Genomic DNA, 14951 nt, shown 5'->3' with positions numbered 1-14951 from the left:
CCTTTATGTTAATTAGAAGGATACTGAAAATGCATTTTGAACAGGACTTGATTTTACTTCTTTGCAAAAAAAGAACATCCTCCTAAAAAAATGAACTCAATTGAGATCTTGTAGTTTCCCCCACACCAGCCCTGAGGCACTCTCCCGCGGTGGCCAGACATTGTGACTCCTCCATGATGCTTATGATGACCTGGGAATGGTCAGTGCTCAGTCCTGCTACTGTATGTTTGGGAAAGCCTTCCTCTATCTGCCCTACGCAGCACAGGAAAGCTCTGCAGATGTTTGATATTTCCTCTATTCACTGACTGCTGAGCTCGGAGGGAAATTCCCACAGGGTTTTGTTAAGATTTTTATCAAGAGTCATCCAGGATAAACTTGCTGTGGAACCTCCGAAGCCTGACCCATGTGCAGCACTGGCTGGCTCTTGTCAGTAAAGGAGGCTTGTCTCGACAGGACAAACTCTTAGGCTTGAAAGGACTTTCTTCCTTTCCTTACCAAAGCTACATGTGCAAACCAGTAAGTTTTAACACATGAGATGCAAACAGGGCAGCATCCAGGATTGTCATTTATGTGAGCAATTCAAGACTGTATTAGGAAAACACAAATAAGGAAAACACAAGATTAGGAAAGTACAAAGGCTCTGTGTGTCTGAGCATGGATTTAATTGTCAGCTAGTTTTTGCTAAAGGACATGATAAGCTCTATACTGGAACAAGGTTTAATCACCAGGTATTTCTTATAGATGCTCTGTAGAAGTTTGATGAATTCCATCAACTTCTCCAGACAAATGGCTGAAACAAATGGGGCCCTGTAAATCCACTACACAGTTAACAGCTGAGAGGGCCTCTGGACATTTGTAACCATTGTGGGTGTCTGAATTTTCCTTGTGTGGCTATCAGGATCACAAGCTCTCTGGTGAGCACAAAGAAGCATAGAATCAAAGAATCATAGCATATTACATACAGGGATTTTATGAAGTCCTCTGTAAGCAGTTACAGTGGTACAACACAGTCCTCTTCTACATATGGGATAATTTTACTTAACCTAATTTCTTTGGGCTCCAAAACTTCTCTGTGGCATAGGTAGGCTGACTAATACTTGTCCTATCGTAGTGGATCATAACAGTAACTCCTTGTAAAGCATATAGCTCAGTTGCCTTAGAAGAGGAATAAAATTAGCTTTACTTAGGTAATTCCCAGGTGCCACAGCCTTGCTACTTAAAATTCTCTGTCAAAGGAATGGCTTTTATTTGCTGTGCCTTATAGGTCAGTTGGGAACAGCTACTTCTTTAAGCACTCTGAGATCTACAGTTGTGACATGAACACCAAGCATATCTTTTAAGATTTTCGGCCAGGATTTTTCACTTTGAAATTCTCCAGCCAAAAGTAGGATTTTGCTCAAGCCAATATATTATATGGAAATGACCTCTTCAGTTTTAAATGTTTGATATGAAACTGATTTGACAAACAGGCTGAAATGAAACTGGTGGTCTCTTGGTAACATTTTCAACTTCTCCTATTGTCTTGATTCAAAATGGCAATTATGAGTTTCCCAAGTTTTGTTTTGAGAGTCATTTTGTTTTTCCATTCCAAATCAGAGAAAAAATTTATTTTCAAATTGCTTACAAAATATTCTGTATTCACAAAGACCTCTGTTAAAAATAGTATGTGTTGTCCACATCCCCATAAATAAATAAAAAGCAGCTGTCATACCAATTCTTCTAGTGTTATCCAATCCTGCAAAGATGAACCCATGAGGAATATAATTAATTTCTATTTATTAGATATTTATTTATTTCTATTAATTATATTACACAATGAATAGCTCATCTTACATTATTATTTATCTTGCTTATAGCTGTAATATTATAAAGCTCTAGGCATGTCCACATGTTTTCTTCTAAAGTCTTTATTATAAATACAGTCTTATTAAATTTATTAATTCAAAAATCATAATAAAAAACCCTGTTGGATTATTTTGACAACTCCGAAGTAATTTAAATATAAGTTTCTAGAGGCAAAATTTGAGGGCATTGGATTTTTGGCTGGAATTTCTAGATGTCAGGTTTTGTAACCGGAGCAGCTTTGCCCACACCTTTGGACACCAGGAAATCCCAGACTAAAGGCTGCTTAGCGTACCAATGCAGACCTGCACCATGGATTCATTGGACCTATTTCATAAATACGCTGCATACGCACAGGAAAATCGACACATTCTTGTTCAATGGGATCTACGCATAAAACTGCTGCACCTGTGCAGTAACATTAGCATATACCAGGTTCTGTGAACTATTGCACATGGATTTCACTACTCCTGTATAGACACCTGTTACAGTTACCACATTCAGAAACTCAGCATCCCTATTTTTGACAAATACATCCTCCAGATTTGATTAAACTTTATTCTGGTTGTGAGTATCATCTCCCAAGTTAATTTAAAAATCTGTGCAACTTCACCTACTGGCACAGAAAAACATGGTTTTTCAGGGGCCTATTCCACACTGGCAGTAACCTCCACTGCTCTGAGTTGTGAGATCAGCTCTCTCATGCAGCTCCTAAAGCATCTCAGTTTCCATAGATACATATGCTTAGTTCATCATTAATTTGTAAATGTTCAATGATCTCAACAACTCTTTGTGTCTGTGTGTGCTCAATATTTTCTTTTAGCGTATGGGTGTTTTTGTTTCTAGAGTACTTATCACCATAACAACCCATCCCCTCCTAATGATCTGTTACTACACTCTTGATTTATGTATGTACTCTAGGTCCAAAAGCCCTTGTATGCAGAATGTAAAGGTTAGGTGAATACTCTTTTAGGATTCTTCCTTGACAATGAATTGTCTAAAAAATTAGTCACTTGTTGCATCAACTAAAAATACAAAATCCCAGTGGGGTGTGGCAGCTGTTTCCCATATCCATGAGATTTAAGCATTAATCATCCCATTTAGGTCAATTAGCCTTCCCTAGCACTCAGTTATGCACATTTTTGATTGCCCAAAACTCCCCCTGAGACAAGGGCCAAGTGTGCTCATATTCTCCTGAACTACTCTCTTTTCTCCAGGGTTGGATTAGAAGGAGTGACACTGCAGCCCGAAGCTCGCTGGAGCTGTTCAGGGGATTTTAGTGAGCGCAGATTTAGGCTGCAGCTTAATACAGAATTTTAGGTAAACAAGAGTACAAATTTTCTTCTTGTCAAAAGAAGGGCACTATAGAAGCCCTCCAATTATCTTCAGAGCTTTTAGGAAAATCTAAAAGGAAACAAAATATTTTCCCCATTTGTGTATTTAAAATTAAGAGTAGTTAAGAGGGGGGAGGCATGAAACCAAAACCCAAAAAGAAATCCATGCAAGGCACCAGAATCCAGGGTAGTAACTGTACTTAAAAATTAAGACATTTAAGGAAGAGAACAGATAAAAAAAACCAAACAGGGGAATAATGAACCTGTCTTTCCAGAAATCAGAAGCCATAGGCTGGTGTAAGACAACAGTGACTGATAGATTTGCTCTCTGTAAAAATGTAGAGGAAAAAAAAGAGTTTTTCAGGATACAGAATGACACTAGCACAGGGCTATAATGTGGGCCTCACCTAATCTGAGGTTAGAAATGGGAAGGTTTCTAATCACAAGTGCAGCCTTCCGCTGAAAATAGCAGGCCAGTACACCATCTTTTTCTCACTATTTAAAGTTCTTGATTAATATAGGAAAGGCACTTGGAACAGTTTTGATAAAGAACAGACTTCCCACATCCGTTCCTCCAGTAGACTGTTGTGTACTTAAAATGTTTAGAGTTCCGCCTTAAGCTGTGATGCACTTAAGAGGTTTTGGCTAGCAAAGAACATTCTATGCCTGGCACTTCCAAAGAAAATGCACAGACATGTTTTGCATTGTATACCTAAGCTTATTTGACTGGAAAGTGAAGCTGCCACCTCCTGGACACAAGGTCATTTACTTCATTTTATTAACCCAACACTTTATGGATACTGATATTCACGTTAAGAGACGGTAAGAATGACTACTTTGAGCTTATGAAATTAACCCATGAACCACAAACACCACCAAGTTTCTACAACTGTAAGTTAAAACATTTTTAATTAAGACACCACATTTGAAAGGAGTGTCACATACATTAGTATCACTTGAAAGTAATTAATGACTATTTGCAATAGCTTTCTCTGGAACATCTTAATTGCGTAACACACTGGTTGTGCTTCTACCCCTCCCAGTACGTTCAGAGCCAAATTTATTTTACATCTGTGCTTTTTTGACAAGTTATGACGATGCTTATAAAAAAGCATACAAAAGACCGAAATTGTGCTAAACCTGATTACCATACCATTCTCCCTCTCATTAGGAAAGGTGTTCATTTTCTTACTTTTTTTTTACCTCCTTCTCAGCTTTAGCTGTACAAGAATTTTCCAGACTTGGGATTCTCTGCTGCGTTTTGAATTCGATAGAAGTAATTACTATCATTACTTATGATACAGGTAAGTCTACACAATATTCCTCAACAGCCAGTACTGTACAGAAAAGGAAAAAAAAATAAAGGGACACATTTGTCACAGAATTCTCTTATTCAGAAAGAATCACAAATACACTTGATTGTATACACCACAACTGAGCTCATAACACAATTCTCAAGTCTGCAGACATTTATGCTCTGTAAAATTATAAAATACAGGCCTTGAAGGGACCTTCCGGAGTCACATGACTTTTCCAAAACATGATCACATTCAATATATAGTATTATCAAGTTTGAAAAGGTGTTACAAAATGGAAAGCTATAAAATATATAGTACAAGAAATACTGGGCATTGTAAAATATTAGTTGTAAATGACTTTAGCTTTACAGTATGTTGGTTAATGCTTTTTAAGTTCTATTTTGTATGTTTGCATGAATAAACATACCACACACTTACCCTCCCCTAAGTACTGGGTTCATGAGAGCAAGAAATAACAGAGTAATACACAGACTTTGCTTTCCATCCTACTTGTACCCCCTTCAGTCTGTCTTTGCTAGAGCTGCTTCTCCCAAAGCTAGAGGAGAAACTCACAAAATAAGCTTCTTCCCCAGATGAAGAAAGCCCTGACAAAGATTATAGACTGTAATTAAATCTGCTGTAGGCTGCTGCAGGTCCATGACCAACACAGACATAGCTCTGCTTTGCTGGAACACTTATTTGGAGTTGCTGACTGCAGAAACACAAACTAGGAGCCAGCCAGATCACTCCAATACAGATGTCTGTATGAAGTTTGCATACATAAATTGCTCACAGAACTGCTTATCTATTTTTGCCTGTTACCCCTAGTGACTCATGAAACAGCCCCAAGTTTACTCAACTGAGATACCTACAGTGTTAGAAATTTTTGGAGGTTTTCAGATACCTTATGCTAAGATTTCCCTCCAAAGTACACTGATAATTAAAACACTGCAGTTTTAAAAAGATAGACAAGTAGAAGAGTTTATGTTTCTACTCAAAGATATCTTCTAGACCAGCATCCCTAAAATACCATGTAAAAATATATGTAGTTTTAACATCTGAAATTTTATTGACTGTCTCTATGACATATAGTAAACACATATCTGTGATTCCATCACAAGTCCTGCTGTGGCCACAAACCCACCAGTGTTACATTAGCCACTGTTACACACCAGCTCATGCTTTAGAGGAGATCTCTGTCTAACAGCATCAATTGGTGGAAAATAAATTTTATTTTCCCCTTTATTCAAATAGCCTTTAGTCAGTAACAGTACAGTAACAGAAACAAGAAAAGATTTTTAGGTGACAGGTGACTGTGACAGTCTCAGGGAAGTTCCTTCCTTGGGACTGACTTTGATGGAAGAAAAACATTCTTTGGAAGGTTGCTTTTTTTTCTAGGTCCATTTAATGCAATTTTGGCAGAGGTGAAAAAAAAAATATCTTGCAGGACCCACTAATGGGTTGTTTAAAATCCATCCTCTTCCTTTCTACACATGAAACACAACCATCTTTATTCATAAGCAAATGTTTGAATAATTAGTTGGGAGGGGAAGGAGCAAGTAAACCACCCAAACAGAATTGACACGAGAATACATAACTGAATACTTTAGGTAAAAGTTATTTGCTTAAAGATGCCAGTGTTTTTCCTAATTTATTGCCAGGGATAGTAAGAATTAGTCTGGTGAAATAAGGTGGGTTTTTTCAGTCTCCTACAATCACATCGGATGTACATCATAGGTACTCCTCTGTTGTTTTGACAGTTGACTGTACTTGGACTTAATCTTTCAATTTAAGTATGGTGCTCTCTCTGGAGAGGAGTAGTAATAGGTAGGCTTGATGTTTCCCAGGACTTCATCTTCCCAATTGGGGAGGCAGCAGAAGAAGAAAGCACAACCTATAACAACGACAGTGCTGGCCCAACCAAAGCCATAGGCCCAGCTGAACATATTATCTCCTGTCAGTGGAATATCTTCTGTGAATTTCACTGGGTAAATGACCAAGCCAATGATCTGGAATGCAGCTAGAGTGAGAGAAAAAAAACAGGAGGAGTAAATTACAATGAACGTATTACAGTTCTCACTAAGAAAAGGTACCTGGAGATAACTGCATATTTAAGATATGTAAAGATTAGCTTCAGTCCTGCAATCAAATCTGCATTCTTACAGAGGTACGTGACTTCTGGCCAAGGCAGATCCCCACACCTATCTGATTGCAGCAGCTACAGCTGACATTGCCAGGTTGCTAAGGCACGTATCTGCATGCCATAACCAGCCCTGTCCTACAGCAAGGCACAATGAACGCTGTGGAGCCAGTTACCTCCCATAGTCCCGTTGTTCCTCCTCCCAGCAGAAAGGTGGGAAGCACCCAGGGCTCTCAGCTCCTAAGTCTTAGCATGTGACATGCAGGGTCAAAGGTGTCCCTGTACAGTGCTTTTGGGAAAGTGGAAATTGACAAAGCCCACTGGATAACTTCCCTAACCATTATTCTCTTAAAACAACCTTTCCTTGTTTCCCATGAAAATGAGTCATAAACGAGACAAGGACAGCTAATTTCATAAGGGAGGCTCCATCTAGCATGTTTTTCTGCTGATGCCTATTTTACATCTCAAATAGCCTTGTCTTTGTGCCCAGCCTTACCAACAACAAAGAGCAAGCCTCCAATTCCTCGCACGAAGTTGAAGCGGAGTATCTCAATCGAGAACGCGATGACTGCAAGAGCGAAACAGATGACCAGAATCACAAAGCCAACGAGGTACGTGGCAGCTGCTGCTCTCCCCCAGCCTTGAAGAAAAAACAAGAAAGATGTTATACACAGCAGTACACTGCTGTAGGTCATTGCATTTCTTTGGTTTTCTTTAATCATTTTTTATTGAAATCTTTTACTGTAAGAAGCATGTCCTTATTTCAAAGCAATACTGAATGCCTCCAAATCACACAGCTGCAGAGCAGAGAGGCATCATCATTGCTGGAGAAGCATAGAACTCCCTGTCCACTAACTCGTCTTGTTGAAAAGAGGGATATAGTGCAGCACATAATAGAGATAACACCATTAAACTCTGTATCTGTAAGACCCACAGACACCAGAGCAGAGAGGGCACACAGCTGCTGACAAGGCACTTTATTGTTACTTCCCTGTTCCACTCAGGGAAGTGTGAAAGCAGACAAGAAGGTACCACCACAGTCAATAACTTCTGGGAAATAACAGTGCTGTGAGCATACAATTTCTTCCTGTTTGTTTATGACAAGAATAGTGCACCTGTAGCAAAATTAGCATGACCAAAAAGAAATAAATTTGGAATAGCTGAAAAAATGACAAAAAGAAAGTTTTTGAAGATAAATATCTATTCACAGCTAAAACATAGTAGGTGGAAGAGAAACAGCCAAATTTGAGTTAAAAGCTGAAGAGTCTTCTTTGAATCATTACTTTGACATTTGATGGAACAGGTTGGTGGACATTCTTAGGATCAAGCCACTGCATGCTGGAGAGGCTCAGGCATGAAGCAAGTGGCCATATTCCAGCAGAGCAGCACTAGCACCCAGAACTCACATGCCACAGGCCAGGGCCAAGGCAACAATGGTAAGAAAACCTCCTAGAAAAACAGCCAGCAGTTCCGCTTTTGAAGTAACACAGACTTGAAAAGAGGCCCTCACAGACCCTGTCCACTTCAGAAACCAAGTAATTGAGGTGAGCCCAGTGCAAACAACTATAAGCAAAGGTGTTCCTGCCCTGGAGGCAGGATACTTGCCCACGAGGGCTAAACTATACTGGCTAGCGCTTTGTTTTCCAGTCAGCTGTCAACACAATTCAATTCCCACATCTACATAATGTGGGTTTCTACTTTCACACAGAGGTAGGGCCAGATCCCAAGCTCCCTCTAATGTAGGAATAAAGATGGCAGTGTGATCTAGGTCAGAACATTTTAAAAAATTTCTTTCTTCAGAGCTGTCCATTCCAACAGAGTTGAAGTGACTTTGGAGATATCTTGCTTTCATAGTGGCTTCCATTCTTTCTGTGCAAAAAGTAAGCAGAAGAAGGAGGTAATATAAATTTTTCCTAAAGAGTTATAATCCCCCACCTTAACTCATGTCCTGTATTAGTTGCACAAATAGGGAGAAATAGTAATTTGAGACAGAGAACGCAGTAAAACTATCTCAGACACCTCCACTACACACATCAATTTGCCATCTGAAAGCAAAGCATTGTTTTACAGCTATTTTAATTAGATCAGTTTGAACCAGTTTCCTTCCCCTCTATTCCAGCAGCAAAAGTGAAATACAGCAGCTATCTGTCAGCCGAATCTCTGCCCAGAACTCCCAACCACCACCACTGCCACCTGAAGACAATAAAGCTGACATAGAAAAGATAAGGAAAAGGGTTTTCTCTTCCCTCTCCCTTCTTGGAGCCACTCAAGACAGCAAAAACTTTTCAAATTGGTTCTCCTTCAGCTAGTTGTGCGTGTTTCATACCCCTTGCCTAAGGGAATGCTGAGGGGGAAGGAAGGAGGGAGAGGGAGGGAGGGAGGACACCTGATGAGTGTCTGGAGATTAAAATTATGTCAGCAGTCTGATAAAATCTTTTCATACAAAATATTCTCATACATACCTAACAGAGGCATTGAATATTGTCTCCACAATAGGATTTCTTCAGTGATAACGCATATAAAGAGATATGTAACCATTACACACGGCCGGTCCAGGAAAACCGATTCAGACTAAATGATCTTGGAAAGCTACTTATCAATATTAACCATATTAAGAAAAAAAAGCACAACAAGTAGAACACTTAGTTACCATAGCACATCCCCTTTCAGATGCATTATATATGCTGACAAGATATAGGAAGACAAATCTGGCATCTGTTTGATAAAACTTAGGCTGCAAACTCAAATACACCCACAGGTTAGACACCTTGAGGTTTGGTGCAACAAAAACACAACTGGAGGAGTACAAGCCAGAATGCCCCCAGTGCTCTCTCTGCCATATTTGTGTCATCTGTGCTTACTTTACAAGCATAACAAGCTTTTGGATACAGGTCAGCCCCAGCTCTGCTCAAAATGATTTATTTTCTTCTCTCTGGCAATATGAAAATGACAACACACATGGCTGCGGGAGATACCTTGTCAGGAAGATTAATATCAAGCTCAGCTTTGTTTCAGGCCTTCAGAAACAGGGCAACAGTAGGCACCATCATTATGAAATTCAGCAAGTTTTGTGCTCACATGTGACAGAGCTCGGTGCTGGTGATCCCATAAGTTCCTCTCTTTCTCCTGCTGGATTATCTTTTCCAAGAGCAGTTAACAGCAAGTTGATACTGACAAAACCTGATAAGACTGAGTCATATGCGCTAGCCACAGCACTCGATGCGTGTGCTCTGGGCTGGACTAGTGTAGTAGTCAGCCAGTGAACAACCAGCCTGCCATTTGATCCCCTGTGAGAATCAGAAAAAGAGCAGCAAAAAGCTCTAGACTTATATATAAACACAATATAAAAGAAATCTCAAAAATTAACCAGAAGTCTTCTAATAAGTGACTGACAGGAGAGATTGGGATGTGAGCCTGCATCTTTTCTGAGCACAGGGTGCAGCCCTGGCACGTTTCTTATCCGCAAGAACTGTTGCTACCCCCACCAACATGGAGAGCCTTCAGCAGAGGGGCTGCTGCAGGGCTCGGACTGAAGTTGTTGTTTCTGCATGCAGGATTCCCCTCATCCCCATACCTATCAAGTCAGGCTTTCCCAGCTCCTTGTCCCTCTAAAGACTTCTGAGAGCTGGTTGAGTCCCCACAGGCATCCAGTTCTCCTGTCTGTCTGAAAGACCTTCCCCCTACAGCTCCCAGGAGGAAAGAGTGCAAGTTTACCCTCTCACCGTTTTCTACCCTAAGAGCTGGAGAGATCTGCTCACACTCAGAGAATGACAGATCAGCCCCAGTTTCTAGCTGGTTTGTGCTCAGAAGTACTTTGTAATCAGAAGATATTTAGCCAGGATTTAAGTTTTCCATAAAAATATAAAATTTTCAGTTCCATTCATTTGGCAGAGAGAGTATTGTAGACATAAATATGATGTCTGTTTATGAAAACCACCAATAACGTCACACTAATTAGGAGCTGCACAAAATGAAAGGTAGAAGAATAGGAGAGCAAAAAAGCAGAAAAATAGTTAGAGATACTAGTGTTCCCAGGTTGGCTTGGCCTCAAAGAATAATCAAGTTCTTTGCATCTAATCAGCAGAAAATATTTATCAATTAGGTGGTGTTGAAAGAACATTAAAAAAACAACTGTTCAGGAGCTGAAGGTCTATAATTATTAAGAAAGATTAAGAGTTTTATTACACAGCACTACATTACACTAATGATTACTATGGAAAGGAACTAAGCTGCAAATGTTATCATGCAAATAACTAGGAGTGGTCAGGATTACTTAATGATGAGCACCAGTAATATGATGAAATTAAAAGAAAGCAAGCAACAGGGCCTTAGCATTAGGTATATTTCCTGATTTCATTTGGTCATGCCTCAGCCTCACCAGGGAGAAGATGGAATCTCTACAGGCTAAAGTATTTAAATCTAGATTTCCTTTTAGAAAATAATAAAAGGGCTAGGAAAGTAGTCTAGCAGGGAGATGAACTTCTACAGGATTTGAAGTAACAAGATTTTCTCATCTTCATTTACTTATTTCCAAAAGCAGAAGCTAGTTTGTTAGCTTATGAATAACTGGAATCTTAGGGTAGAAGTTTTTATCATGACGTGCATACATGGGGCATGTTTTTACACTGTAGCTTTAATATTTTTCTGTATATAAATGGCAATAGCAATTCTTGTTTGGCCTTGAGAGCCCATTACATAGATTGTCAAAAAATATCTGCATTTGTTAATGTAATAAAGGAGTAGTGGACTCCAACCAAAAGAGCACTGTCAGTCCATTTTCTTGCACAAACTTCCATGATAGCATGACTGGTGAAGGGAAGCTATGTGCATAACCACCACAAGCACAGAAGAGCCCAGGACCAAAGGTTTGCTAGAAGGGCTGGTTGGAAATTAATACTGGGAATCACAACTCTGTTTTGGCTTTCGGAGTGCAGGAAAAGCAAATGCTATAACACCAAATTATTAATAACAAGCCCTCCAGTACAAACTTGGTGTAAGTCAGTTGGCTCTGCCAGGAGCTGAGGAGAGGTACAATCCTATACTTTTCCAACTTTTAAAGTCTCTGGGTTGTTAGCAGTGGAAGTGCGCCTGCCCAGGAGCCAGCAAAGCGCACTGGCAGAGACACAAGCCTCACCTGTTCACTGGGTTCTTTTACCAGGGAGTTGCAGTAAATGTTTTCTGAGTGTAGGTAGGGACACCAACACCTTTCCCATTAGCATTTTCCAGGTGCCTGCACTTGGATAACACTATAAATGTTGTTAGTTTGTCTTGAATACATCCTGGCATCGTAAATCAGACAAAAGCATGCCTGAAAAGAGGTGTACTGAAAAGATAGGTGTACATCTAACATTCCTCCTTTATTTACCTGGCCCCTCACTGAAGTCGACACATGCACTCAGCTTCACCAATAACCTGCGGTATCAAAGTCCATGAATCTAGGGACACAGGTACAGTGGCACAGCTGCAGTGAAATATGATTCACAAAGGCTGGGCTCCTAATTCTAGGTTCCGCCTTTTTTTTCCTTGCCTTTGGTGGTGGTGGGTTTTTTTTTTGTTGTTTTTTTTTTTTAGGCACCTAGTATGAGTGTTTCCCTTTTTCTTCACTGGCTGTTGTGTACTTAATGAACACCAACTGGCTGTTAGGAATATAAGAAAGAGTTAACCTAATGGGGTTACCTTTACTGCACACATACACACCCATCTTTTACAGTGTTAATTCAAAGTCGCTGGGATCAGCCATTCAGAACCAGGAGGATACAGCCACCCACAAATACTGCTCCTAAACGTACAGCCTCATCACTATAGAGACAATCACCCTCTCCAAGGAACACATTGCAAATAATCCTTGTCACAGCTGATGGTTTACTGATATGTTTTAAACACCAAGTCAACAGTTTAATCCTGCAATGGTCTAGATTAAGTCATCTTGAGTCATATTCTAGTGCAGTACAACACCTCTGCATTGCAACATTTTGGTAATACACAGACGCTGCCAGCCAGAGTACTTCCCAGACACAAACCAGTACAGAACTCTAAACAAAATCCCTTCCCTGCCTCCCTACCAAATGACATCCTACTCTTTTTTTTCCCTTTCACTTCTTCCCTCTCATGTGGCATTTACAAATGTGTATTAAGAAGCAATGCAGTTTGTGAGACACTTTTATTTGCAAATCTTTATCTGTCTGTTCCCGCCCCTTTCCCCTCATTTAAAATAAGCAACTCAGCTGCTTTTTTTCTTCCTTTTCTTAGTACACATGCCACAGCTTAATTAAGAGGTTGTCTAACAGAACTTTCTGTTAATGGAGATCCACTCTGAAGTCTCCATTTCATCAAGAGAGGTGGAGGATGTTTAGTGCTTAGCAGTTACTGTATGCAAAACACAAGTTACGCATCTCAATTAGTTAAGTTTAATTTTCCTGCAGCAGTGCTGTAAGCGCCTGCTAGGCATTTTTTCCTTTGTAAATGCCCTCACCTATTTTGAGACTAATTGCATTAGCATAGGAAAAAAAGGAAACAAAATAAATCAAACCTGAACTCATGTGTTACATCCTGTCTCTAGATGTAAATACTGTTTTAGTAGACAGTGGTACTGATGTTATGAAAATTTGAAAAGAGGCAAATTGGTATAAATGAGCCAAGGATTTAAATAAGTTCTGGGTTAAATAAGCTAGGGCTTAAATAAACCAAGTCAAGGACACTATTCTTCTCTGTCAGCTTGTTAACTAGAAAAAACAGCAGAACATTACTTTTGCCCCACAACACTGAGGGCTGACCAAAGCACACACCCATCAGTACTCAGGGAAGTGAGAAGCAGTGTCACTACAGGAGAAAACAGATTTCAGCAGCTGTTCTGTGTTAGCACTTTTTCCTTTTGCAATGCAAATTTCAGCAACTCTACCACCTTTTCTTCTCTGTCTAATGGGGGGAGATGGACATATTTTTCTCACTAGCCAGATTTCTTCCACCTACAGTGAGGCCCGAAGTCATCACCTGGCCAAGAAACAAAGCCACTTCTCTTACAATATATTCAGGATTTAGCTTTCAAGCACAAGTGTTGCAATGAAAAGCTTCTGGAAGTCAGTCTGCCTTGCTCAGGCAGCAAGGGATCTGCGCAGGGAAGCAGTCCCGGCTCTCCCAGCTGAAACACACCCTTCCAGCTTCCCAGTCCCTAAAGAACCCTCATCCAGGATCTTAAGGCGGGTCTGCTTATTTGTCCAGAAATATTTTGGTTTAGGGAAAAGCAGATGTAATCAGACCCATGTGTTCTAGCAATAAAACAAGAAGTCCCCCAAAAGACCCAGAAACTGAGTGTGCAATAAGAATATTACGTTGTTGATGCCAGAGACAGAAGCAGCTCAGCAAGTTAAAACAGAAGCGCAATTATCCCTGATTTAGGCCCCAGTGCAACAGAGAGGTATACAAAGGAAAGAGCATTTTTTTTTCCTGCCTGCAAACCCACATCAGGCCATTTTAAGCTGCAGGTCAGGAGGCATTTTAATAGCTGCACTGTCTTGGCCAGGCAGCGTTAAATTAAGGCGCTCTCTCCCTCGAAAGAGTCGGGGAAAGACCATTTTACTACTGTCCAGGTGTGGTTCTGCATAGGACACCTTCCGCGAAGGTTTGCACGCTCACCGTCTGACCAGGGAGGCCACCGGCACAGGGCGGGGCAGTTCACTGGTGCCAGGTAAGGCTGCTGGGACTGCAGCCTGCGGAAAGTTGAGGCAAAGCAAACTGACGAACTTGTAGCCAGTTGGCTATCTTATTTTGGCTGTAAAATAATTTTAGAAAAACCCAAAATATCAACACCCTGGTTTCTCAGTGTTGTACTGATAAAAAAAGATCGCTCTGAAGCAGTCTAGACCCGTGTTTCTTTGCTGGTTTAAGCCCCAAAACAGCACGAGTACTGGTTCTGTGAAGGAAACTTCATCCCGGAAAGCAACTGCTCCACAACAGAGGTAGGAAGGGTCCATGGCCATGGCACCCACTGCCCCGGGTCCCTCGGAGGGCTTCTCACTCACCGTAGTCCATGAGGGATTCGCAGTTCCAGTTGAGGTCCTCCTCGCCCCGCGTGCAGCTCTCCCACAGCGAGGCTTGCTGCACGTAGGGCTCCGACTCGGACTCCAGCCACCCCCGGCCCGCCAGGGCGATGATGCCCATGATGATGGCCAGGCCCAGCAGCAGTGGCAGGAGCCACCTGCACCTCCAGCAGGCGAGGCCGCACACCACCATCCTGCGCGGCCGGCGGGGCGCCCAGCGAGCGCGAGCGTCGCGGGTGGGGTGCGGCGGGGACGCTCCGCCGGGACGGGAGACTGCAGGCGGCCCGGTCCGAGCGGGGTT

General features: G+C 41.1%; 1 protein-coding gene across 2 annotated transcripts in view; it reads right to left on the bottom strand.

Annotated features, from left to right (window-relative positions):
* The window catches only part of PERP (PERP, TP53 apoptosis effector), a 27303-nt gene extending 12352 nt beyond the window's left edge, over positions 1 to 14951 (bottom strand). Inside the window, exons 1-3 of one of the 2 annotated variants that reach the window (XR_003535331.1) lie at positions 14633 to 14951; positions 7111 to 7254; positions 5268 to 6494 (exon numbers count right to left, since the gene is read on the bottom strand). Coding sequence is in view for 1 of the 2 variants with exons in the window: in XM_027690037.1 (XP_027545838.1) it covers positions 6259 to 6494; positions 7111 to 7254; positions 14633 to 14843 (591 nt within the window). In the remaining variant the exon portion in view is untranslated. Of the gene's footprint in view, positions 1 to 4068; positions 6495 to 7110; positions 7255 to 14632 lie in introns of those variants that run through there. The other variant, XM_027690037.1, reaches the window with a different exon arrangement.

This window comes from Neopelma chrysocephalum, unplaced genomic scaffold, assembly GCF_003984885.1.
Source record: "Neopelma chrysocephalum unplaced genomic scaffold, ASM398488v2 Primary Assembly neopelma1_23, whole genome shotgun sequence".
In the NCBI taxonomy this organism is placed as follows: Eukaryota; Metazoa; Chordata; class Aves; order Passeriformes; family Pipridae; genus Neopelma; species Neopelma chrysocephalum.
The sequence above is the reverse complement of the archived record's forward strand: the minus strand, read 5'-3'. Positions and strand labels throughout refer to the sequence as shown.